This window comes from Rousettus aegyptiacus, unplaced genomic scaffold (genome assembly GCF_014176215.1).
Source record: "Rousettus aegyptiacus isolate mRouAeg1 unplaced genomic scaffold, mRouAeg1.p scaffold_m13_p_5, whole genome shotgun sequence".
NCBI lineage: Eukaryota > Metazoa > Chordata > Mammalia > Chiroptera > Pteropodidae > Rousettus > Rousettus aegyptiacus.
In genome coordinates this window covers 9,042,491-9,066,898 of record NW_023416308.1, presented here as the reverse complement: position 1 = coordinate 9,066,898, position 24,408 = coordinate 9,042,491, and the positions used below count along the sequence as shown (strand labels likewise).

The window sequence follows — 24,408 nt, the reverse complement described above, 5'->3', positions numbered from 1 at the left end:
GACAACAGCCCAGAAGTGTCAGTGCTGGGAGAGAGACAGCGCTCACAGGATGCCTTTTAAAGAATAATTATATTTGAATTTTAAAAGCAATCTTCATATATGTTAGTGGGTTCATTTATATGGAAAGCTATGCTGGTTCCTCTACCCTTTTAATATTTGATGTTGCATCGGCTCCCTCCGCAATTGGGATAAGCATTCTGCGGCTTCTTGAGGACTCTCTGGACGCCTGGGTTAAGGGAAAACAATGGGAGGGCTAGGGACTGTCATTTCTTCCCCATTCCTCATCTGTCCCCCTCCCCCCAAGCCCTCCACCAGATGCTTTTTTGCTAAATTAATTGTCGAGGGTTTGAGGGGCAAGGTGGGAAATGGGGGTTCCAAAAGAAACTCGTTTCATTGGCGGTAGCAGCGGTAACCATATCTATCACGTTTCCTCTTTTGTTTTTATTGTGATAAAACATACAAAATGTAGACTTTACTGTCTTGACCATTTTTAGGTGCGCAGTTCAGTGGTATCAAGTGCATTCGTGCTGTTGTGCGTCCGCCCCCACCCTCCATTCACAAGACGCTTTACATTTTTGAAAACTGAAATGAGGTCCCCGTTAAACACTAAATCATTCCCTTCCCCCTAGCCCTTGGCGACAACCCTCTTACTTTCTGTCTCTATGAAGTTGATTACTCCAGGGACCTCATATAAATAGGATCCTACCTTAGTGTCTGATTTCTTTCACTTAGCATTATGTCCTCAGGGTTCATCCATGTTCAGACCTTCCTTTTTACAACTGAGTAATATTCCATTTGCGTATCGATCACATTGGTTTACGCATTCATCTGTCGATGGACGTTTGGATTATCTACCACTTATTGAATCTTACAGTTCTCAGCCAGCCAGCCATGTCAGGTGTTCACCTACATACAGGTCTCTAATTCTCACCAGTGCCATTTTATGGCTGAGAAAAGGAAGCATGGAGAGATGAAGAGAACCTAGCTTGAGGTAACCTGCTATTAATTGATAGAACTGAGATTTGATTTTAGTTCTGACTGATTCTGAAACTATAGTTCTCAAATCCTCCAGGATCCCTTATAGGAATCTGTTAAAAATGAAGATTCCTGGGCCTTGTCTTGAGCTGTTCTGAATTTGTAGCTTAACAAGTCCCCCGCTCTGATAATGGTTATCAGACCCAGAGCTTGCTCAACAAGCCGTAAAGCCTGGGGTTTTGACTGCTATCTTATATGACCTCATTCCTGAGGACATTGGAGGCAGCTTCCCAAAAAGCATTTTAAGATAAGATAAACCAAAGTTTTCCGGATAAAGAGAGTTTGTACACAGGAGCATGTGTGAGGGCTTGCAGTTTGGGCTACATGTTCAGCACTGAGCGAGCTGCTTAGCATCCCACACAAAGAAAGTGAGACAGAATCAGCCGCAAGACGTATCCAGGTCAACACATAAAACACCCCACCAGAAGCACAGCTATTGCGTACATTTTGGTCTAAGGCTCCTTACTGAGAAGAGCCAGTGCTGTGATGGGTAACAGTCACGAATGCCCGAGTCAGCACGATAGGATCATCACAGGACCGTGTCTTTAGGACGAGCCAAGGTGCGGTGCCAAGGCACAGTTCAGCAGAAACAGATCTGCTTTTCTTTTTCTGCAGGAGTGTCACAGAGTTCTGTGTGTTCCGAAACGGATCCCCTGGCTCCTTGTTAGACTGCCGGCTGGCCCGCTTCGGCCCCTCCATTCTCTCTAGTTCCTCTCCTGTGCCTGCAGGTCTCCCTGGCCCAGAGAGAGGAACCCAGCAGGGGTCTCTGCTTTAATGACTAGGATGCTTGTCTTTAAAGTTTGCAAAGCCCTCGGCCTCCAACCAGTGGCCAGTTTGGCCCTTCTTCCTTCGGCATGCAAGAAAAGCTGCTGTCTGGTTGAGTGAGCTCTGCTATAAATCAAAGTGTCACCACTTAGCCAGTAGAAGTGATTTAATTAATCCGCTGTGTTGTCCCCTGAGCATCACTCCACCTGACTGCTAATCAACTTCCATCAGCAGGAGGAAAATACAGGCCCCCTTTTTCTGAACCGCATTGCATGAGATGAAGGAGGAGAGGGAGGGGGAGAAAAAGTTAATTGCAGCAGGGAGCTCAAACTGTCACAAGAAGAAAGTCTCCTGTCTGGCATCTGCCGCTTTGTACACTGTCGTCCGCGTTGCGGGTGAGCTGCAGGAGAGGACCATGTTTTGGTGATATTAATATAGACATTATCTATTGTCCATATCTATTTATCAGAAATAATATCTTGCCTGGAAACCCATGACAGCTGGCATATTGCAAAAGAGGAACCGTTCTTTTATCATGCACCCAGTATTTAGACCTTAAAGGAAACACACACACACACACACACACACACACAGCCTTCATTGGTAATCAGATAAGACTGAGAATTTATGTATCATCTCTCGGGCACAGGAACATTTTTGACAGATGACCACCCCAATTTCTGTCACATTCAGGCAAAATAAATGCAAGCCATTTCTCCACAATGTAATTAGGCAGATCTGGTTAATGCTATAGTGCTTTGAAGGTGAAATGAACTATTGTAATGAGAATTCCAAATCCAGGAGACTCGAAAACCTTCTTTAAGAGCCTTAAATTTCCTTGAACCTCTTCACAAATTGTAGCTAGTATGGCTCCATTTTATAGGTAAAGGAAACCGAGGCAAACAAGGGTCAGGGAAATTTCCAGAAAATCACAGAGCCGAAATGAGTGTTTTGAAACTGAAATCTGTTCCCTGTTGGAGGGATGGGTTGCCCAAGATTCTGTTTTCAAGCATGGGCTTATCTTGAATCGTAGTCTTTTCTCATGACTGAGTACTTATGTTATAAAAAGAAATACAGAAAGTTTCTTCAGTGGGATGAAGACCAGAAAATCTTTTATCTGATCCCAAAAAACGACATCTTGCATCAATTATACACGAACTTCGGTTTTTCTCCACCAGAGGTAGTCCACACCCCGCCCCCCAAGCGGACGTGGAGTTCCTGCCCTGTGCGGGTGAGTCATTCTGTCTGTGAAGCTGGGGTGGGGGCGGCACTCGCCTGCCCAGAACGCTGTGTGTCAGCAGCGCCCCGCGTCAGCAGCGCTGTGCCTGGGATCAGAGCCTCCGCCGGAGGAAAGATGATGGGCATGCCCTTTACAGGGAGGGGTGCCCCGAAACCCAGTTCTGTTAACTCCCTGTCCCCGTGGTGTGCAAGGAATTCGCTGGGCACCGCCACACGTGGCTCTTTGGTGCATAACGACCGCCGGGCCAGGGCCACCGCCAGAGTTCTGGATGGACGGCAGGGTGATTGACAGAGTGAATCTCCATTAGGAAGTCGAAGTCTGGGTAAAATGGATATCTAGGGCAGCCGTTAAGGGAAAGAGCTGTCTTGGGAGAGCATATGCCCCCTAAAACCCTTGAGTGGGTCTGGTGAGCTGCAGAGGTGTGTGTGGTCTGTCCAACACTAGGGGGCAGTACCGCCACCTCCCCTGCTTGAGGACGTGGCTTCTCTAGCAGCAGCTTTCCTCTTGCCTGGAGGCAGATTGGGGCTGCCTGGGCAGAGGGAGGGGAGGGGAGGGGAGGGGAGGGGAGGGGAGAGCGAGCGGTGGCTTCCCCTAAGCCGAAGTTCGCAGGCGCTCTCCCTACGGTGAAGTCCTGCCTGGGCCTGTGGTGGCGGGCAGTGTAAGCAGGGCACGGTTGGAGCCCCACAGAACTGGCGGTAATTCTGACCGTGCTACCGACTGCCCGTCTGTGTGTGCCTCTCTTCGGACTCGCTTCTCTTATCTGCGAAATGGGAATACCCACCTCACAGAATGGACGCCGGGTGACATGAGATCACATGTACGAAAGTCCCCAGCACTGCGCTAAGCTCCTCACTCATTCATTCCTCTCACCAGCCCTGTCATCTATGCCACAAAATACTTGATTCGACAGCAGGGACCCAAATCTCGGAGTCATACCAAAACCCCAAACCTGCCTTGCCTCTCTTCCCGTGAGGCAGGCTGAGTAGCATGCCCGCCCCCGAGCGGAGGGCGAGGGGACCCCTCTCTTCCACCCAATGGGCTGTCGCAGACATGGCCTGGACCCTTCATTTCAAGGGTTTCTACTACTACAGCCCTTAAATCGCACTCTAGGCTGCTGTTTGGCGTGTGGGGGCCACTCAGAGAGCCCTTTATTGTTGGTTTGTTTATATTTATACACGATTTAGAAACATCTGTTCTGACATTTGCCGGGGTCGCAGACAGGAAGAGAACAAGGTTGATATTTCTCAGGTGTTGGTGCCTTAGTGCATCTGTAATTGGAAAGCAGAATGGTCCGTCTTGCCTCTCCACATCGTCATAAACATTTCATTTGAAGGAGAAGGCAGCATTATTGTGCCCAGGGGTTACATTGTATGCAAACAGGTATGCATTAAAGGGAAGTCTCCTAAGCCTTATGAAACTAGCAGCAAAGGTCTGTACGACTTTCTCTTAGACAACAAACCAGTCACTGGAGTGGGCTGCAGCTCTTTTCTGCTTCTGTGAATTGGAAGCATATTTTCTTTAATCAATTAATCCCCTTCTCGAGATAAACATGATAAGGTTGGTGCCCAGAGGTTCACTGAGGGGTACGTGAACAAGTGTATTCGTTCAGGAAACATTTACTGAGCACCTACTCTGCCCCAATTCGTCCTAAGTGATGAATAAGACACGATCCATGCCCTATAACATCATTGTAATACAGAGTGGTGAGTGTCACCCTGGGCAAGTGAATTAATAGTATGTGAATGCAGAGAGGGAGTCAGGAAAGGCTTCTTGGGAAGGTTGCCAGGCAGAAAAGGAGGACAGAGATTAGAGGGCAGAAGAGAGAGCTTCTACAAAGACCTGAAGAGGTAACAATAAAAGTGCTAGAGCCATCAAATAGCACCATTTGATTATTACATGCCAAACTCAATGTATACCAAACAGTATGCTAACTGCTTTAAGGTACATATCTCACTGAAGTCACTAACAGCCTGCAAAGAGTAGGGGGTAATATCCCAGTTTTTCAGATGCTGCTGCGAGAGACCTCATTGCTTGGCCAAGGTCAAGGCTAACAAGTGGAGAACTGCGATTTCCCCGCGGGTCTGCCATCCCCCGCCTCCCTTGCCTTCCCCCCAGCATCGCACTGCTTGGTATGGCTGGAACGGAGAAGATGGAGCTGGAGAGGAGTAGGGGACAGATTGCAAAGGACTTTTCACGCTGTGTTACGGAGTTTGGACTTTTTCCTGTAGGCAGTGGGAAGCCAGCAGAGGTTTTTAAGTGGATATTGATTCCGTTACCGATGGGAGATGGATGGGAGAAATACTGTGTGTCGGACTGCAGCCCGGAACCATGATCCAAGTGCTGCCTACCCGGCTCTTGCCCAGCTCCCTGTCTGGCCTGCTGTTCAGCTGAAAAAATCAGACTATTAGGGCGGACGAGCCTCTCGAGCAAGGTGGAAAGGGAGCCTTTTTCTTTTCTTTATTTTTTTTTTTTGGCTTAGATATGCTTTTTTGGGTTTTGCTATAAAGCATATAAGTTAAAAAAAAATTGAGTAGCATGAAAAGAGAAATGAAAGTAAAAGTCTCCTTCCAACTCATGCCACTCCCGAGATGTAACCACTGTTAACAATTTCTTATATAGAATATTTCCATTTGCATATGAGGATCATATATATGTATAACCTTCTTTATTAATTTTAAATTTTATTTATTTTTGACTAGTTAATACATGCACATGGTTCAGCATTCAGAAGGGGTTTACAGTGAAAAATCACAGTCCAACTGCTGTCCCCAGCTGTTCAGTTCTCTTCCAATGTCACTATTTTCTTGTGTTTATAGAGATAGTTTACATATGTGCAGACTAATATTTGCACGTTCTTTCTTTTAAATATAAAAGCTTTATAGCATGTTATCTACACTGTTCTGTTTCTTGTTCTTTTGCTTTGTAATTATAATTTTCAAAACTCCAATATTTAGATAGTGTTTGCCAGGTACTGTAGACTCTTCTCAATATTTCTAATGCATTATCCCATTTAATCCTATGTTGGGGACACTGTGCATAGTCTCCATTCGCTAGGGAGGAAACCGAGGCACAGGGAGATGAGTGACTTACGCAAGGTCATTCAGTTGCTAGTAAGTTAGCCCTGACCTGGTGCTAGAACTGAAATAAGTCAGGAGAAGAGATGCCCCTGCTAGTCAGGGCCAGTGATGATATTCAGATCTTGCCTTTTTTTTTTTTCTTTTATATCTTGGAAATCTTTCCAGATCACATATAGACTATTTTTTTTTTAATTTTTATATTTTTATTTTTTTAAATAGACTTAATTTTTTTTTGCATAGCTTGCTACTTAATTTCAGTTACTCCATCACTGGGCCGTTGATGGACATCGGGTTGTATCTGATGTCCTCTTAATAAATAGTGCTTCTGTTGAGCCATCATGTGTGTACATCTCGGAGCACTTGAGCACATCTCTGTAGAATAAATTCCTAGAAGTAGACGCGCCGATCACACGTTACACATACTTTAAGTTTCAGCGACTCTTGCTAAATGGCACTGCACACTGCGGCAGCAACGCTCCCTCCCCCAGGAACGTGTGGAGGTGCTGGCCCCCCGTCCTCACCCACTGAGCCCCGTCACTCTGTCCACTCTCTGCCAATCCGCCGCTGAAAAGTGGGCTCGTTGTAATTCGCTTGCATTATGCGCGCATTGTTTTTGTGTGTTTGCAGGCCCTTTAGTTTTCTTTTTTTATGAACTGATTCTTCTTGTCTTTTGTACATTGTGTTTTGGCTTGGTCTTTTTCATAGAGATATGTAAGAGCCCTGTGAATACTAAAGAAATGTGTTGCAAACATTTTACCAGTTTATTATTTGCATTCGTAATTTTTTTCACCATATAGAAGATTTTAATTTTTACGTATTTAGATATATTAATCTTTTCTCGCGGCTTTTGGGTTTTGTGTTTGCCTTTTCTTCTGCATAATTATATATATATTTAATGACCAATATTTTTCTCCTTACTCTTTTTATGGTTTCAATTTTTAAATTGAATGCTAGTGCATTTGGAATTTATTTCAGTGTAAAGAGTAACATAGGGGTCCAGCTAATCTCTATCTAAATCCCAGCTGGATTTTTTTTTGGCAGAAATCGACAGACTGATTCTAAAACACACATGGAGATACTGGAGATCCAGACAGCCAAAACAGTCTTGCAAAAGAACATAATTGGAGGACTTCTGATTTCAAAACTTACAGTAATCAACACAGTGTGGGGCCGGCATAAGGATCCAAATGTAGATCAATGAAATTGGAGAGTCCGAAAATACTCCCTTAAATTTCTGTCGGTTGATTTTTGACAACTGTGCCAAAGCAATTCCATCGGGAAAAATATTGTTGTCCACAAATGCTGATGGGACAACTGGATCACCACATGCAAAAGAACGAATTTGGATTCCGACCTCACATCGTATACAAAAGTTAACTCGGAACGAATCAAAGATCTAAATGTAAGAGCCGAAGCTGTAAAAACAGAAGAAAATGCAGGAGTAAATCTTTGTGACCTTGAGTTAGGCAAGGACTTCTTAGACATGACACCAGAAGCACAAATGACAAAAGGCTCAAACTGGACTGCATCAAAGTAAAAATCCTTTCCGTTGTCACTGATACCATCAAGAAAGGGACAGACAACTCATAGAATGGGAGAAAATACTGGTGAGTCATATATCTGATAAAGGATTTGTGTCCCAAATCCATAAACAATGTTTACAATCAAATAAAGGACAACCAAATAAAAAAAATTAGCAAAATATTTGAGTAAACATTTTCTAAAGAAGATATATAAATGGCCAATAAGCACATGAGAAGCTGTTCGGCATCATTAACTGTTAGGAGTGTGCAAATGAAATCCATGAGAACACACGCCCTGGGGTGGCTGTAACAGACGTAAACGGTGACGAGTACTGGTGAGGGCATGGAGAAGTTGGAGCCCTCCGACATTGCCGCTGGGAGTGTAAAACGATGCAGCTGCTGTGAAAAAGTCTGGCATTTCCTCAAAGAGTTCAACGTAGTTGCCAGGTAACCCAACAATTCTGCTCCTAGGCGTGTTCCAAGAGAAACTGTACATATTGTCTACACAAAAGCATGCACACAAATGTTCCCAGCAGCATTATTCTCAATAGCCAAAAAGTGGAAACAACCCAAATGTCCATCAACAAACAAAATGTGGTCAATCCATGTAAGGGAATACTATTCAGCCATGAAAAGGAACGAAATACCGACACGTGCCACAACATGGATAAACCTTGAAAGCATTATGTTAGGTGAAAGGAGCCAGTCCCAAAAGACCACACTGTGTGATTTTGTTTATTGGAAATATATAGAATAAGCAAAGCCATAGAGACAGAAAGGAGACTTGTGGTCTCCAGGGGTTGGAGGGAAGGGGAACTTGGGACCAACTGCTATTGGTACAGGGAAGACAGAAATGGTCTAAAATAAGATTGTGGTGAGGATTGCACAACCCTGCGAATATACCAAAAACCATTGAATGGTATGGTATGTGAATGATATCTCAAAAAAGCTGTTTAAAGAAAAAAATTACATGGTTCATTCTTTGGTGATCTTTGCCACATATGGGGACAATATCAATCATCTTCATTCTTGAACACAAAGGACAATGACATGATTACTGATAATTATGATCCTTTAAATGCATTAGCAGTTGGTAGCCATAGGCAAAAATAACTGCAGTTCAGATATGGGATCACTGGATCTTAATTATGTTATTTACTGCTATGAAATTCCAAATCCACATCCAGCTCTATAAACAGTCGTGTTAATTTTAGGTCTGTGCGGATGGGAATTTTAAGAATGCCCGTGCCTCTTCCCATAATCCGCCTGGTTCCGGCGAAGGGAAGCCCTGGCCACGGTGCCACCAAGCCGAAGTCACTTGTGAACCCAGAGGATCTTGGCGCGTGGCCACCCGTCCATCCTGTTTGCCACCAGTTGGGGATTTTGTGTTTGTGGTTAAGTTTTCTTTTTGGCTGTCAGTCAGGGCCCCCTTGACCCTCCTCACCCTCCAACCTCATTCCTCCCAGAGCACAGCAACCCAAGCGATGAGACTGAACGGAAAAGTCCCCGCCATCTTTGCAGAATGAAAATGAACGAGGGCAGCCAGGTGGCAAGAACCAAGTTCCACATTCTGGCAACGGCCTCACCTGCCTCCTCTTAGTGGTCTCTAACTGGCTGAGCACATTTTCCATCCTTGGGAGAGTATAAATGATAGTGCAGAATGTCCTATGGAGAAAGGCACCACCCTCCACTCCTCTTGCCAACTTCCTTCCAAGAGCATAAAGTCAAAGTCATTTTCTCCCCCTATACCCCAGAGCACCTTGCTCAGGGCTTCAAGCTGTTCTTGGCCAGTTCCCCGGTTCATATATTTGTTTTGTCCCCCCTCCTGTTCTCTGAACTCTGAGGTCAGCACCCCTTCCTATTGCTTTTTGCTTGCTCCGTTGTTTCACACTGGACCGTCACCGAGCACGCTTCCTGCCTGCAGAGGACAAGACCTTCTAATGAAAGTCCCTCTTTACTCCAGGGGCCCTTGAGCATTAATGGCTTCTGGAAGCAGATATTGTCTGACTTCCGGGAGTCTAAAGCACTTGACCTGCACATAATTATAAAATGACCTACCAGACAAGGAAATGTTTGTTTATGCTCAATCTCTGCCCGTCCCTTGCCCCTGCTCCCCAAGGGAAGAAGTTTGGCACCGTGATTCTCCCATGTCCATTGTGAGTCTTTCCTCTTGGTTTCCATCCTGTCCCCTCCCCTTGGACCTGCAGGGGAGGCCAGCAGTTAAGTCGATGGAGCTAGTGTTCTTGCTTAAAAAGCAAGATAACTCGTGCAGGTGGATTGCTTTTGCTTACGAGCAAGGTGCCTTGTTAGTCATGATGCCGTATGGAGAATAAGTCTGTCATGGTCCCTTCTCTCATCGAGCTTGCAGTTTAAGGGACAAATGCAAAATGACAACTATGAAAAGTCCTTTGATGGAAGACCTCAGGGCACAATGAAAGCATTTATTGGGGAGACCTGACCTAGCGGTGCTGGGAGATTGGGGGGAGGTCAGAAAAGGCCAGAGCTACATTATTCACGACTCTATGGGCCCCTTCCACATTTTAAACAAATTTTATTGACAACCTTGTTAGTATAAATCCAGGTTAGATTCATCACTACATGGTCATTATTATAATTTCTTTGTTCTCCTGATTTTAAAAGAAATTAAACCTATTTTTCATGGACCCCTAAAGGTATTGTGGGCCCTAGGCGCTGTCCTTGCTGCATCTGATGCAGAAATCAGTCCTGAGGAATGTACAGCTGAGTTGAGATCTAAAGCCTAAACAAGAGTTAATTCAGTGAACCAGGTGTGAAGTGGGGTCTTGGCAATGGAAGCAGCATATGCAAAGATCCTGTGGTCGTGGGAACTAACAGCAAAAGAGCGTCAGTGACATATAGTTTGGAGAACGGAAGGACACATGGATGAAGTGGAGCTGGAGAGAAAGCAGGACCATCTGGGCCAGAAAGATCATTACGATCTTTGCCCCTAGAGCAGTGACCTTTGTCCCAGAGCAGTGGGACATCTTCAGTGTTTTCGAAAGGGGCATTGAATGACTTCCAAAGGTATCAATAGGAGAAGCTGACCAGAAAACCAGAGTATACCCAGATTCTCCCTATTACATCTAATCAACAGAAGGAGACCCAGTTTAGAATTGATCAGGCATCAATGATACCCACGTTAAGAAGAAATTGAGACATGACTGCTGGTCTGTGATTAGCAGAGAAGAAAAGATCATATTTTCTCCTGAACTTCTTTATGTCTGCCATCCTAGATCGGGTCCTCAGAAAATAGATTGTGAGACAGAGAATACAGGTAGCTTGACGGGGCCACGTTCTTGGGAACACTACCCAGAAGGCAGCGAGGATAGGACTGGGCAGACGCAGGGCCTCACTGGACCTGGGATGGCCTTTCAGAAACATCACGCATGGAGACCAGGGAGCAGGGCCTCGGCCCCTCCTTGGGTGAGGGAGAAGGATCTTGAGCGAGCAGCTCTCTTCTACTGAGACTTCCCGTGGAGGGTCTCAGCCTCCAACAGCCAACGTGGCAGGCCACTGGGGAATGCCAGATAGTAAATATTTGCAGCTCTATGGGCCATACAATCTCTGTTGCAACTACCGAACTCTACTGCTGAGGCACCAAAGCACCCATAGATGCTGCGTAATGAGTTGGCATGACTATTGGCCAATAAAACCCTTTATGGACAGAAATTTTAATTTCGTGTCATATTCAGGTGTCATGAAATATTCTTCTTCTTTTGATTATTTTTACCCCAGCCATTTAAATCTGTAAAAGAACAACACCTTGGCTCATGGGCATTGGACGTGGTTTGGCCTGCAGGCTGGAGTTTGAGAGCCCCGGGCCTAGAGGGTTTCAGGAAATAGGGAGGTTGGAATCTTTGTTGTTTGAGCTGTCCGCTGTTGACTGGTTGACAAGGGACATTTCCCTTCCACCTTGAGTTTCCTTGTCAGTATAATGGGAATAACTCCAAAATCTAATCTCCGCAGATGAGGGTCGAGTGGGGTTGGGAGAGACAGGTTCCATGAAAGCAGCCATGAGTCGCAGTCCAGAATATTAAGTACCACGAGTGCATTCATCATGAGTGTCATCCCTCAGGCCGAAGCCACGCACGAGTCTATGGAAGACGAGCGTCCCTGATAAGGAACCCGGTGTCGTCCTGAATACACACGGAGGGAAATGGAATCGTGCTTGGTTCAGGACCTTTGGGAGTTTCCCCAGTGTGAAAGTCACCTGGGGCCCAAACCCAAACCAATTTCCTTTCCTGTTTTTCTTGATGGAGGAATGAGCAACCCTCTTTCCCCACCTCCCTCCCTCGTCTTGCCCTTTCATCTTGTGTGAGTATAAAGCAGCCAGGCCCAGCTCTGCCTTCAACCTGCCCTAAGGACAGGTTGCATTCTGCAGGGCTGGGTTTGCAAAGCTGCCCGGAAGTAGCCCCCAAGTGCTTGCAAATGAAAGGACACATTCTCTCGAGCCATCCTTCTCTCCCCAACCTCCACATGGATGCAGATAATAATTACACAGCCCAGAATGCTCAAAGGGAACATTCGGTCTGGGTCAGAGACCCTAAGACCCACAAATTCCAGGAAGAAACTAATAAAACATCAACCTTGAATTCCATTCCGACCTCTTTCCACTACAAATATATGTGCCCCCCACCTGTGCCCGTGGTTCACATCACTGCTGGCTGCCGAGGAAATGATCGGGAGGGGGCAGAAGGCCATTTAAGGAGCCGCGGCTCCCAAAGCACATTGCAGAAGTCACTTATCCTTCCGAATGTCCACGGTCACACCTGACTCCTTTGCCGGTTCTTTACTTCCGGCGCAGGGCAGCGTGGCCACTGCTCTTGCATCTTATAACTTGTCGTCCTGTTTAGCTTGTTTACTCTCACCCCACCCTCGTTCTTGTTTTGTTCGATTTCCTTCCTCTGTTACGCTGGAATTATTCCGGTTATCATGGGGCCGGGGGAAGGAAGGTGCAGCGTTCGAGTCCGTCACCCACCGGTTGGTTGTCTGGGTCCCCAAAGGCAGCACATCTTGTGACGCTGGCACAGAAGGAGCTGGTCAGTCTTTTCCGTTCCTTTTCTGCATCCTAGACACCTGGGTCCAAGTGCCATTTTCATTCTTGTCCTTCCAATCCTGGGATGTGTTCACTTCTGACAAAGTTGATTAGCCTTGCTGAAAAGATAGTGGACAGTCAGTGAATCGACTAGTTATAAACTCCTGTAGGCTCAGGACCATGTCTTGTTTGTGTTTTTTTTGTTTTGTTTTGTTTTGTTTTCTGTATCCCTGCAGTGCCTGGAATAAAATAGCATTAGGGTCACATATTAGTCGATCAGACGAATTCAGTGTTCCACAGGTGAAATATGTCTTGGATCCCACCCCCACTCCTCTGCTACCTCAAACCCTTGTCATCTGTTTCTTGGGCCATTGTAACAATTTATTTTACCTTCCCACCCATTCTGGGCCCTTTTAAAGTACGTGAGCTCGTGACTTCCACCCTTTGACCTAAGCCCGTTTGATGGGGCTCCTGGCATTCACAGCAGGGAGGCCTGGTACTCAGATTTTGCTGGACTGTGTGAGGCTGAGGGCAGCAGCCCATTTCTCCCCCGCCTCCTCTTTAATTCTACCCCCCCCCGTCCACCCCCGACCTACGGATGTTGCAGATGTTGCCGTCTCCCCTTAAGAACCGGACCTCTGAAGGCGGGGCGTCTCCTCCCGCGCGCGCGTCTGTGTGTAAACCGGGCGCGCTAACCACGGCACTGTGGCGCCGCCCCCAGCAGCCCATTTCTTACCCATCTTCATATCTTCAGTGTCTTTCACAGGCCTAGGTCTTAACACACATGTAACAGTGCGTGCTGAATGAATGAATGAATGAATGAGTGAAAGGAGGAACCCCTTTCACTCCGCATACCTGCGCCTGCCTCCAGTTCTCCCTAATCCCGGCCACGATGAATTCTTGCTCCAAGCAAAATTCCAGTTTAGCCCTTACCTGCATTTACTGCAAAATCCTCCCCAAGGGAGGGATCCAGAGGGTCCCATCCCTGAATGAGTTTGCGGAATGCTGCGTATTCTTCCCACATTTCAAGAGTGGCCATGGACTTGGGCACTTAAAGACTTTCGAGGCCTCTTTATCTCTGTTTAACCCCAAATTTCTCAAACTCATTTGACCATGGAACTCTTGTTCTCAGCGCATCTCCCGGAACTAATCCTCCTTGTCTGAGAGGTCAGTATGTACTCCTCGTATCTTATTTATAAAATATAATAATGGGATGCCTGGTGCCTCGATAGAATTCTCTCAGCCGGCAGCCCCAGCATGTCTGTTCAGGCCATCTCTGAGAATAAATGGTCGGTTTACAAAACTGTGCATTAGCAAGGCCGACATGCACAAAAGTGGACACAGTAAAATGACACAGATATGGGAACGCACTCTCACAGACCCCGTGATGCAGCATTCACTGTCCACTGGCGGATCTGTTCACATGCTCGCTCACTCTCTTTTCTTTTGCTTCTCCTTCTGTGGGGGGGTAGGAGGCAGAAAGAAGAAAGAAGAAGAAGAGGAGGAAGAAGAAGACGAAAAAGAGGAAGAGAGCGGGAGAGGAAGGGGGAAGGACGGGGGAAGGGAGGGAGGAAGGGAAGGACGGAAATGGAAAGTGACCGACAGCAATTCAGTAAAGGACTTCCCTTCCCTTCCCTTCCTCCCTTTGTCCTTCACCTTCCTTCCTTCCCTTCCCTTCCCTTCCCTTCTTTCCTTTCCTTTCTTTCCAACAAACATAATGAGGGCCCATTGCAGGCCAGGCATTATTCTGGCAACTGGGAATATAACAGTGAGAAAAACAGACGTATTCCCTAAGCAGAAGGAGCTTATATTCCCCGTGTGGATATAAAGAAATGAACTGATAGAACCGTGCCTCCCACCGTGTTGGAAGAAGCAAATCATTTCCCAGAGTCCTCATCCTTATTAAAGGAGACCGTTGGAAACTTTAAAGAGCCCGTCCTGTTCCCAAGCAGATCGTTGTACGCAAGAACGTTATTTCTGTGCAGGCAGAAGCGTGCCTTAGATGCTCATTTCATGTAAACAATGTGTTCTAGATCTAATTTGTATAAATAAAATTTTTAAAAAATATCCTATTATGTGATCAACGTACATATTCTTTTCTGAGGTGTTTGAAACTCATTTCTAATTGATCTGAAGGTCACAATGACGTCTATGTTCAGCTTTAAGTCCCCCTCCTCCACTGTAGGTAATTACTAATTTTTTTTTACTGTTGGTAAAAAAATAACATTAAATTTACCATTTTAACCATTTTTAAGTGTACAGTTCGGTAGTGCAGCATTGTGTGCAACAAGTCTCTAGAAATTGTTCATCTCGCAGAACTGCAACTCTGCACCCACTAAACACTTATTCCTCCCGCTCCTTCCCCTGAGACCTCGGCGGCCACTTTTCTGCTCTCTGTTTCCATGATTTTGACTATTTTAGCTACTTTGTGAGAGTGGAATTATACATCGTCTGTCCTTGGGTGACAGGCGTATTCCACGTAGCATAACTTCCTGCGGGCTCATCCACGCTGTAGCGTGCAGCAGGATTTCTGTCTTTATTAAGACCGCGTAATAGTCCATTGCTACGCATCTACCACATTTTCTTTATCCGTTCACATGCTGGTGGGCAGTCAGCTTGTTTCCACTTCTGGGCTGTTGTGCATAATGTTGCAGGGAACGAGGATGTGCAAGTATCTCTTCGAGATCCTGCTTTGAATCCCTTCGGTATATGCCCAGAAGCAGGATGAGCAGGTCATACGGTAGCTCCATTTCAGGATCCGGAGGAACCTCCATACAGTTTTCCGCGGTGGCTGCAACGCCTTGCATTCCCACAGTGCACAAGGCGACTTCCTTGCCAACACTTAGTTTCTGTTCTTTTAATAGCAGCATCCTGATGTGTGCGAGGTGATATCGCACTGTGTTTTTGATTGGCGTTTCTCGTGATGTTAAGCATCTTGGCATATGCTCGTTAGTCATTTGTATGTCTTCTCTGGAGAATTCTTTATCCAAGTCTTTTACTCATTTTTAAATCAGGTTATTGGGGTTTTTTTGTTCTTGTTGTTGAGTTGTAGAAGTGTCTTACATATTCTGGGTATTAAGACCTCATTAGGGGTACGGTTTGAAAATGTTTTCTCTCATCCTGTAGGTTGCCGTTTCACTCTGTTCAGCATTTCTCCTGATGCACAGACATCTTTCAGTTCGATGCAGTCTCATTAGTCTGTGTTCGCTTTTGCTGCCTGTGCCTTTGCTGCCATGTCCACGAAATCCTCGCCAAGTCCGACATCCTGGAGCTTCCCCCTATGTTTTCTTCTAGAAGTTCTAGAGTCTAACGTCTTAGATTTAGGTCTTTCATTTATTTCGAGTTAACTTTTACATGTGGTGTAAGGTAAGGGTCCGACTTCATTCTTTTTCCATGTGGATATCCAGTTTTCCCAGTTGCCCTTTGTTGAAGAGGCAGTCTTTTCCCTGTTACGTAGGTAATTAACTAATTTTGAAATCAAAACCAAAGTGCACAAGGGTAGCAGTGGTGGTGGAGGAGCTGGGGATCTGTTATCATTCTCTGGGCCTCACGGACCTTTCAGAAACTCCCCTCCTTGAGTCTGATTTGCCCGAGAGTGGGAAGCACGGGGGATGGCCAAGTGAATGTCGAAAAGGTTCCCAGGTGACCCAACACATGTGCCCCTCTCCTTCTGGTTAAGAACCTAGAAGAGTGGACGAAAGAAATCATTCAGTTGGCTAGGATGGCCGCCGTGCAGCGAAGAGACACCCTGCTCACAGGCGTCTGCTTTGCAGATGTAGACTTTGTCCCTGTTGGGTCGTCTCAGGCCGGGCACACCTGTGAGCTCCCCAGAGGCTTGCAGATCTGGTTGCCCAGGTAGCAACGAAGGAGAGCTGGCTGCCCTGCAGTCTGCACACCCATTTTAATGACCTTCTCGGGGGAGAGGGAGGGAGGAGCAGCTGGAGGGTCAGGGGGAGGCAGGACAGACAGTTCGCCTGCGTGGAAGGCAGCAAGCACAGACGTTTGCAGCAGCAGATGGCAGACGGCAGCAGAGCCCCCCACAGGCCCCCTGACCCCACAAGGGGAAACGAGAGGGAAGGCGAGGCCGGCCAGGCTCCTCTGGAGCCACAGCCTCCAGCGGCAACGTCAGCCTCTGTGCACACAGTTCGCTCGTCTGCCCCTCCCCTCCCAAGTATCGATCCAAGGCGAGAGTGGGTAGGCGTCTCAAGAGCCAGGTCTCGCTGCAGGCCTACCAGCAGTCCTAAGTGATCGTCGCCTGGGGGCTGTGCTACTGCCTTTCTGAATATCCAGGAGAGGCCTGTCAAGCCTTCGCCTTGGCCCAGCGGACGAGGGAGTGACCCAGGGCGTCCAGCCCTCCCTGCTGGAGAAGATTGTTCACAGGCCGCTCAGCCTTTCAGAGCCCCAAACTGGGGCCCCCTGAGATCAGGAGGAAGAAGGAAGCCCACGAATGCAGCCCAAGAGGCCCGGGCATGGCAGAGGCTCCGTTCCTTACTCTCGGGGAGGGCGTTATTTGCTGGCAGGCAAAGCAGCAGCAGGTGGCGGGCGGGGGTTCGGGAGCTGAGTGGGGAGCAAGCGGATGGCGGGGACCCCCCCCCCCCGCCGTGCGCTCACAGCAGAGCGTCGCTTCCCCGTCAGTCGCTCTCCCACGAGCTCCGCTGTCCTTCGCAGTCCTCAGCCCAGCTCTTCAGGGAGCTCTCTGGCCAGTCGAGGTTGGCCCTAGAGAGCGAGAGGGACAGCCGCCTTGTAGGTGCCGGTCTTGGCTCTGCCTCAGTGGTCTCCGTGCCTGCGGAAGAGGCCCCCTGCCCTTGGGACCTTGGTTGTCCCAGCCGGAAGAAACAGGAAGCCACTCCGCCTTCGTTCTCTCCCTCTTGGGCTGAACTTCGAAGAGGCCCGTGAGGAGCCACAGGGCCGCATGGCAACTGGAACAAGAGCCCAGAATTCACCGCTCACCAGTTCTTCCCAGCCTTAGGATGGCACCTGGAAAGTACGGGAAGTCATCTGCGCTCAGCTTGAAGGGAAGGTGTGGGCTGGGGTGACCAGAGAAGCCGCAGCCATGCTGCTGAAAGCCAGCGCCTCGGAGCACTTACAGGCGCCGGCCTCATCCGAGCCCTCTGCACGTGCAAGTCCACTCAGCGCCCCCACCCAACCTGGACCGGGACCCTGGCTCCTCCCTCTCTGACAGAGGGTGAAACAGACTCTCAGCCAGGTCGAGTCACTTGTCCACACGGCTGCCGCTTGCCGCTGTTACTACTACTACTACTCAGCTAAGACCAGATCGCAAGCAACCTGGGTTCAAAGTCCACACTTCCAACCACTGTACCATGCTTCAAAACCAAAAACCAAAAGCCGTTTTCACCCAACAGACTGACCGCAAATAGCGGGTTTGATACTCGAGCGCTGATGACCATGGAGAAGGATCTGTTCGGTGGAGAAGGATAGGTCCAGATTACCTTCAGGACGGACTGGAGACTGAGGCTTGGAGCTAGAGGCTGGGGGCGGGGACGGCATTTCATCCTCCCTGTTTGCTTAGTAATGCAGAATACAGTCATGTATTACTTGGGTTCATAACTCATCAAAAAAGAGAAAGTGAAGATGGTTAGGGGAAGAAAACCAGAGCTAAGGGGAGATGGCGGGTTCTCAGCATCCAGGATTGCCTTTCGCTGTGACCTCTTGGCTGCGGGAACTCCGACGGCTCCGAGCCTTGGGGAAGCGCGTGCTCTCTATTTACCGAGCTCTCCTGTGTTCCAGGCGCAGCGTCAGGCTCCTTGCTTTGTGCGTGCAAACCCGGGCTGCGTCCTGACTGCACTGCTCCACCTCTGTCCCCAGACCAGGCCTCTATGGTGACGAGGTCCTGGCTACACACAGCAAGGAGCCGGTTCACCCCTCGGCGTCGATGCGTGATGGGCTGTTCCCCGAGAGCAGCTGCCGCCACAACATTTACTTTGTACAGTGGCCAAGTGTGCGTGTGCGTGTGCGTGTGCGTGTATGTGTGTGTGTGCGCATGTGCACGTGTGTGTTGTGTGTGTGTGTGTTAGAAGGAGGAGCACGTACACGAGCTACCCCATTCCAAAATGTTTCCGACGAATCTGGCACTCCTGGTTCTAATCAAAATACTGAACTTTGGAACAAATTAACATTCCACAGCCCTCGCAGGGAAGGCAAATTCAGCCGAGACAACTTCGGTTCACAACCATAACAAAAATAGCTTCTCCCGGGGAAGACGCGCTCCGCTAACAAGGTCACTTTTGTTTTGCTTCCCCTGCCATCTGGCCGAGTGGCACCGGGGGCTGGATTTGGTGCTGGCTAATTCCGCCGCGGGCGGATGGGAGCCGCCGAGTGGCACCGCCCCGCAGAAGGCTCCCAGCCCCCGGCAGCGGGCGCGGCGCACGGTTACCTTCAGACGCGCCCCCCCCGCCCCGCCCCCGCAAGCAGGCGGGCAGATGGAGCCCCGGTTTCACCCAGCCCGACTCTGCGCTGAGCTCCGAGTGTGCAGAAGGTGTGACACCAGCAGACAGCAACAAGCAGGTGGGGAGCAGAGGAGAGCGAAAAGCACGACAGAACGGGGAGCTATCTTCGTCTCAGAAAAGCATTCCAGAACGCCACGCGCTGCTCTCGCTCCGGAGAGCCGGGAGTCTGGGTTCCAGAAGGCGAACAAAGAAGCATGATTTGGGTATTTTTCCCCGCCCCCTCTTTTTTTTTTTTCTTTCTGTTTTTCCAGGGACATTTGGTGACCTTCCCTGGCCTCAGTTTCCTTCTTTGCAGGATGGAGACCACCTGCACAGACCACGCGAAAAGGAATGGGGGTGCCCGGCGGGGGCTTTCGGAGAACAGGGGCGCATCTGGCCTTTGTCACCAGGAGGGCTTTCGTGGAGACAATCTGGTCAGACGCTCCGCAGCCCTCCGTGGAACTATCACGTGACACAAGCGGTCTGCCCAGAGCGACTGGGTTTGTAGGGTGTGGAGCTGGCATTTGGACACGCGCTGCTTCCGCTAGACCAATGATTCTTCAGTCTTTTACAACAAGATCAAAAACCATAAATATACACAAGGGCTTCATGACCTACAAAAGCCATGCACCCCCCAGGAGGAGTACAGGGGTCCCAGTGAATTATCACAGTCCACCTGGTAGGAAAACAGATAAATGAAACTTTTATGAAAATGGAGAAGGAAAAAAAAAACCAAAACAGAGAAAGAATCCTTATTTAAAAACAACCCAAATTCTTCCTATGCTAAGTCAAGGAAAGTTCACTAGAGCATCTCCTTCAGGATTCTCCCCCACCCCCAATTAGACACATAAGGAAACCTTGATTTCCGGGCAAGTTGAATGTGGTCTTTGAGGGGTCCAAGGTGGGGCAAGGGTGGGAAAGTGCCCCGGGACCCCGAGGTTGTGTCACTGCTGCCCCTGGGGAGTGGGCTCAGTAAGGGGACCAGGGTCCCTTTGTCGCAGATGCTCTCTGAATCAGAACTGAGCTCCGCTATCCGGCACAGGATTTAAAAGGTTCATAGTGGGGTTATTTGCAAGTCGCACAGGGAAACCTCTGCACTACCGCCCAACAAGGAATACGGGGTGCAGCCCACTGCTCCCCTCTGGCTTGGGACCTAATCATCTGCCCACTTTTTTTTTTAACCTGCCTCCTCCCTTCTGCCTGGGTCGCCTCCCAGATCTTGGACTAACTTCATTTATTCATAGGTCCTCCAGAAATCGCCTGCTTTTTCATGTTCGTGCAACAAATTTTATATTGAGTATCGATCATGTGCCAAGCAGGATGCTCATCTCTTGGTGTGCAACAAAGAAGAAAAAAGATGAGGCTGTTGCCCTCGGAGGGATTTCAGTCCAGTAGGAAGCTTGGCATCTAACTCAGCAGGATGGGGTGGAGTTGGGCAGAGATCGATGTTCTAGGCAGAGACGTACAAGCCATCAGAACATCGTGAAACAGGAAAGAACACTGGTGGCTCCAGAATCTTCTATCTCAAAGACACATATTGATAACTTGTCTCGAGGCTAAGTTTCCAATAGCACCTTACTTGACTTTCAGGAAGTGAGAACTGTCTAAGTCAAAGAATGCATGTGGGAGGAGCGAATGGAGGTGGGGGCCAGGGGCTAAAGCGTATACAAGGCCCTCCTGGACCCCGCCATTGGGAAGGGACATGGTGCCTTCAAAGGAAAGAGAAGGGACTCATGCACTTGGAGGTCGTGGGCCAGAGGAGAGTGAGCAGCACAGGATGAGAGGACAGGTAGGGGAGGCCAAATCTGGAGGACAGAATTTCTGAAGCAGGATTCGTGCGTCAGGATCCGGCATCGCGCATCTCAGGGGCTTGTTGCAAATGCAGGTGCTTGGGTCCATCTCAGACTCCTGGAATCAGCATCTCTGGACAAGGAACCTGGCGCCCGCTTTATGAGCAAGCGCCCCAGGGGATTGCTTTATGCATGGGACTTGCATGGTCCCCATTAAGGCTTTCCGGATTTTATCCTAAATGCAAAGGGAGGCCATCGAAGTGTTTGGAAAAGAGAAATAATGCAGTGCGTTTTAAGGAAGTTTTATGCTTCTCAGGTGGCAATTGAGTGGACCAGGCTAAGGGGGGAGGTGGATAGACCACTTGGGGGGCCGGGGCAGAAGTTCACGCTGCCTCTGCTTCCCTGCCACCAGCACCGACTTTATTAACCAGCCCCAGGGCACCCGCCGGGTTCTCCCTGGTCATCTAGACCCTCGTGCAGTGGCTGCCGGGACCCTAGAGTGACACGGGCCCTCAGATGGTCCATTGCTCCTTTAACACCTCACATAGTCACTCACCTTAACACGGCAGTTTCCCAAGGACTCATCTTCCCCAAAAATGTAGGGCGAAGTATCATGTCACCTGCCCAGGCTCGTTTAGATAGCATCAGGCCTGAGACTGGGGCGAGCCTTTCTCGAGGTTTTGTCTGGTCCTATGAGTCTTATATAAACTGAGCTGGTGGGGCATCAGTGAATGCAACTGTCACTTCCTAATAGGTCAGATTCCTCACACCGGGTCCAGGTGACCCCACTAGGGCTTCTGGGTTGAAGGTCAGCGAGGAGGGGCCAAACATCTCAGCTCTTCCCAATCAGAGGCTGTACTAAGTGGCTCTTGGTTCAGGCTGGGGCTTACCCAGCCTGGCCTCGCTCTTTCAGGTAAATAACAAAGTTTTTCATTCTCTCAGCATTTTCGAAGAGGGGCCGACAGAGCATTGGGAATCACGATCAGGGTTTCCTGCCACAGAGCACACAGATGAGAATTGATCTCAAACCTTTCACTGTCGTCATTTACCGACTGCCGGAAAGACATACACATAAGTCAGCGGAGCAAAACTCAGAATCCGGGTCTCCAGCTGCATGTCAACAAAACACTCAAACAATGTCGCTCACTGAGAGAGGAGAATCAAACCAGGACCCAGCCAAACCTCTGTGCACTCCAAAAATATCAAGGAGATCTTTGCCTCTGCAAGCTTCTTATTTTTTAATCAACTTCATTGAGCTATAAGTTACATATGATAAATGGCACCCATCTTAGGTGTACAGGTTGATGATTTGACAAATGTCTACACCCAAGCAAACCATCACCTCACTTAAAGTATAGAATATTTCCATCACTCCCCAAAATTCCTTCTAGTCTCTTTGAAGCCAAGCTTCCTTTCACCTCTGGCCTCTGCTTTTACGATTTGTATAATTTCGTAAAACGCAGTCAGACAGTATGTACTCTTGAGATTCGGCCATGGCGTTGCCTCCATCGGCAGTTCGTTTCCTTTTATTGTTGAGCAGCCTTCCGTATTTGTTTATCTATTGACCTGTCGTTGGACATTTGGGTTGTTTCCAGGCTTTGGATATTGTGAATCAAGCCGTTATAAATATTTTTGTACGAGCCTTTGTGTGGACATATGTTTTCATTCTCTTGGGTAAATACCTCAGCGTAGCTAGGTCGTATGGCAAGTATAATTTCCTTTTTAAGAAACAGCTAGAGCTTTTTCCGAAGTAGATATATTATTTTTACATTCCCACCAACAATATATAAGTGTTCCTGTTGCTTCATATCCTAGTCAACACTTGTTATTGTCAATTCTTGTTAATTTTAGTCATTTTAATGGGTATGTGGGGATATCTCATTGTGGCTATTTGCATTTCCTCGATGACTAGCGTTGAGCACTTCTCCGTGTGCTTATTGGTCATTTATATACCTTCTTTGAGTAGCGTCTTTTCAAATCCTTTGCCCATTAAAAAAAAAAATGAGGTGATTTGTTGTATGAGGAAGTTGTAAGGGTTCATTTTAGATTCTGGATATAAGTCCTTTTATAATATGTTGTGTGTGTGTATTTTTTCTTTCAGTCTGTTGCTTTTTATTTTCAATTTTCATGACTGTCTTTCACAGAGCAAAGTTTTATACTTCGATAAAGTCTAATTTATCAACTTTTTCTTTTATGTTGTTTTTTGTGTCTTAGAAATCTTTGCCTATCTCAAGATCACAGATTTTCTTCTAGAAGTTTTATAGCTTTAGCTTTTACATTTATGCCTATCATCCCTTTCTAGTTAATTTTTGTGTATGTTATGTAGTAAGGTTAGATGTTTATTTTTTCTATGTAAGGATTCATTCGTCTCATCACCGTGTGTTGCAAAACTTCTCTCATGGGATTACCTTAACGCCTTTATCAAAAACCAATTAGCCATATATCTATGGATATGTTTCTGAACTCTGTATTCTGTTCCATTGATCTGTATATCTGTCTTTTCAACTAATACCACATGGTCAAGTAAATCTTTCAATTTTGTCCTTTTTTTCTTTAATTGTTTTGTCTATTCTAGGTCAGTGCATTTCCACATAATTTTAGGGTCAGCTTGTCAATTTCTATTAAACTCCGCTAGATTTTGATTGGGGTCATGTCAAAACTATAGATCTGCTTGGAGAGAATCAACATCTTATCAAATTAATTCTTCCCATCCATGAACATGGTATCACATTTTATATATTTTAATCTTTTAAAATTTCTTTCAGCAATGTTTCATAGTTTTTGCTGTACAGGTTTTGTCCATACTTTGTTAAATTTATTTTATGTTTTTGGGTAATGTAAGTGAATTGTGTTTTTTATTTACTTACACTCATCCATTGCCTCCCCTTCTCCTCTTCCTCCTCCTTTTCCATTGTCTTCCTTCCTGAATGTAACCGATTTTAAAGGCTTAAATACATCCTATTCTCGACACTACTAATATCCAGTGTTTGAAAAGATCCCAGTTGATGGTTTAGTCAAGGATTGGCATTGACACTACTCTACATCTTGCCTCTTAGAATTTACAGCTATGTTTGGTATAATTCTCAGCTCATCAAACTCTTCCTTCCTCCTTTCTCACAGCTACTACCATCATCCTTCCTCCATGTGGCCTTCAAAGATGTGACAGGTTCTCCTGTATCTTTTCAACACTGAATCTTCCTTTACTCACCACCACATTGATTGACACAATTATCCAATTGTTTGTTCAAAATGAAGGGGGATTTCATGTTATTTAGTCCTTATGTGACTGTATTAATTCCCTCGGTCTGCTGTAACAAGGTACCACAGACTGGGCGGCTTAAAACGACAAATCTGTTTCCTCATCGTCCTGGAGGCTGGACATCGAAAGTCAAGGTGTCGGCCGGGCCATGCTCCCCGCAACACCTGTAGGAGAGAATCCATTCCGCTTCCGATAGTTCTCTGCAGTCCTTGGCATTCCT

General features: G+C 47.3%; 1 protein-coding gene across 1 annotated transcript in view; it reads left to right on the top strand.

The window, feature by feature from the left end:
- SPRING1 (SREBF pathway regulator in golgi 1) overlaps positions 1-12,253 on the top strand; it is a 42,127-nt gene extending 29,874 nt beyond the window's left edge. The window contains exon 5 of the mRNA XM_036220870.1: positions 7,159-12,253. Coding sequence (XP_036076763.1) covers positions 7,159-7,173 — 15 coding nt within the window. The 3' untranslated portion in view covers positions 7,174-12,253. The remainder of the gene's footprint in view (positions 1-7,158) is intronic.
- Positions 12,254-24,408: the final 12,155 nt, after the last annotated feature.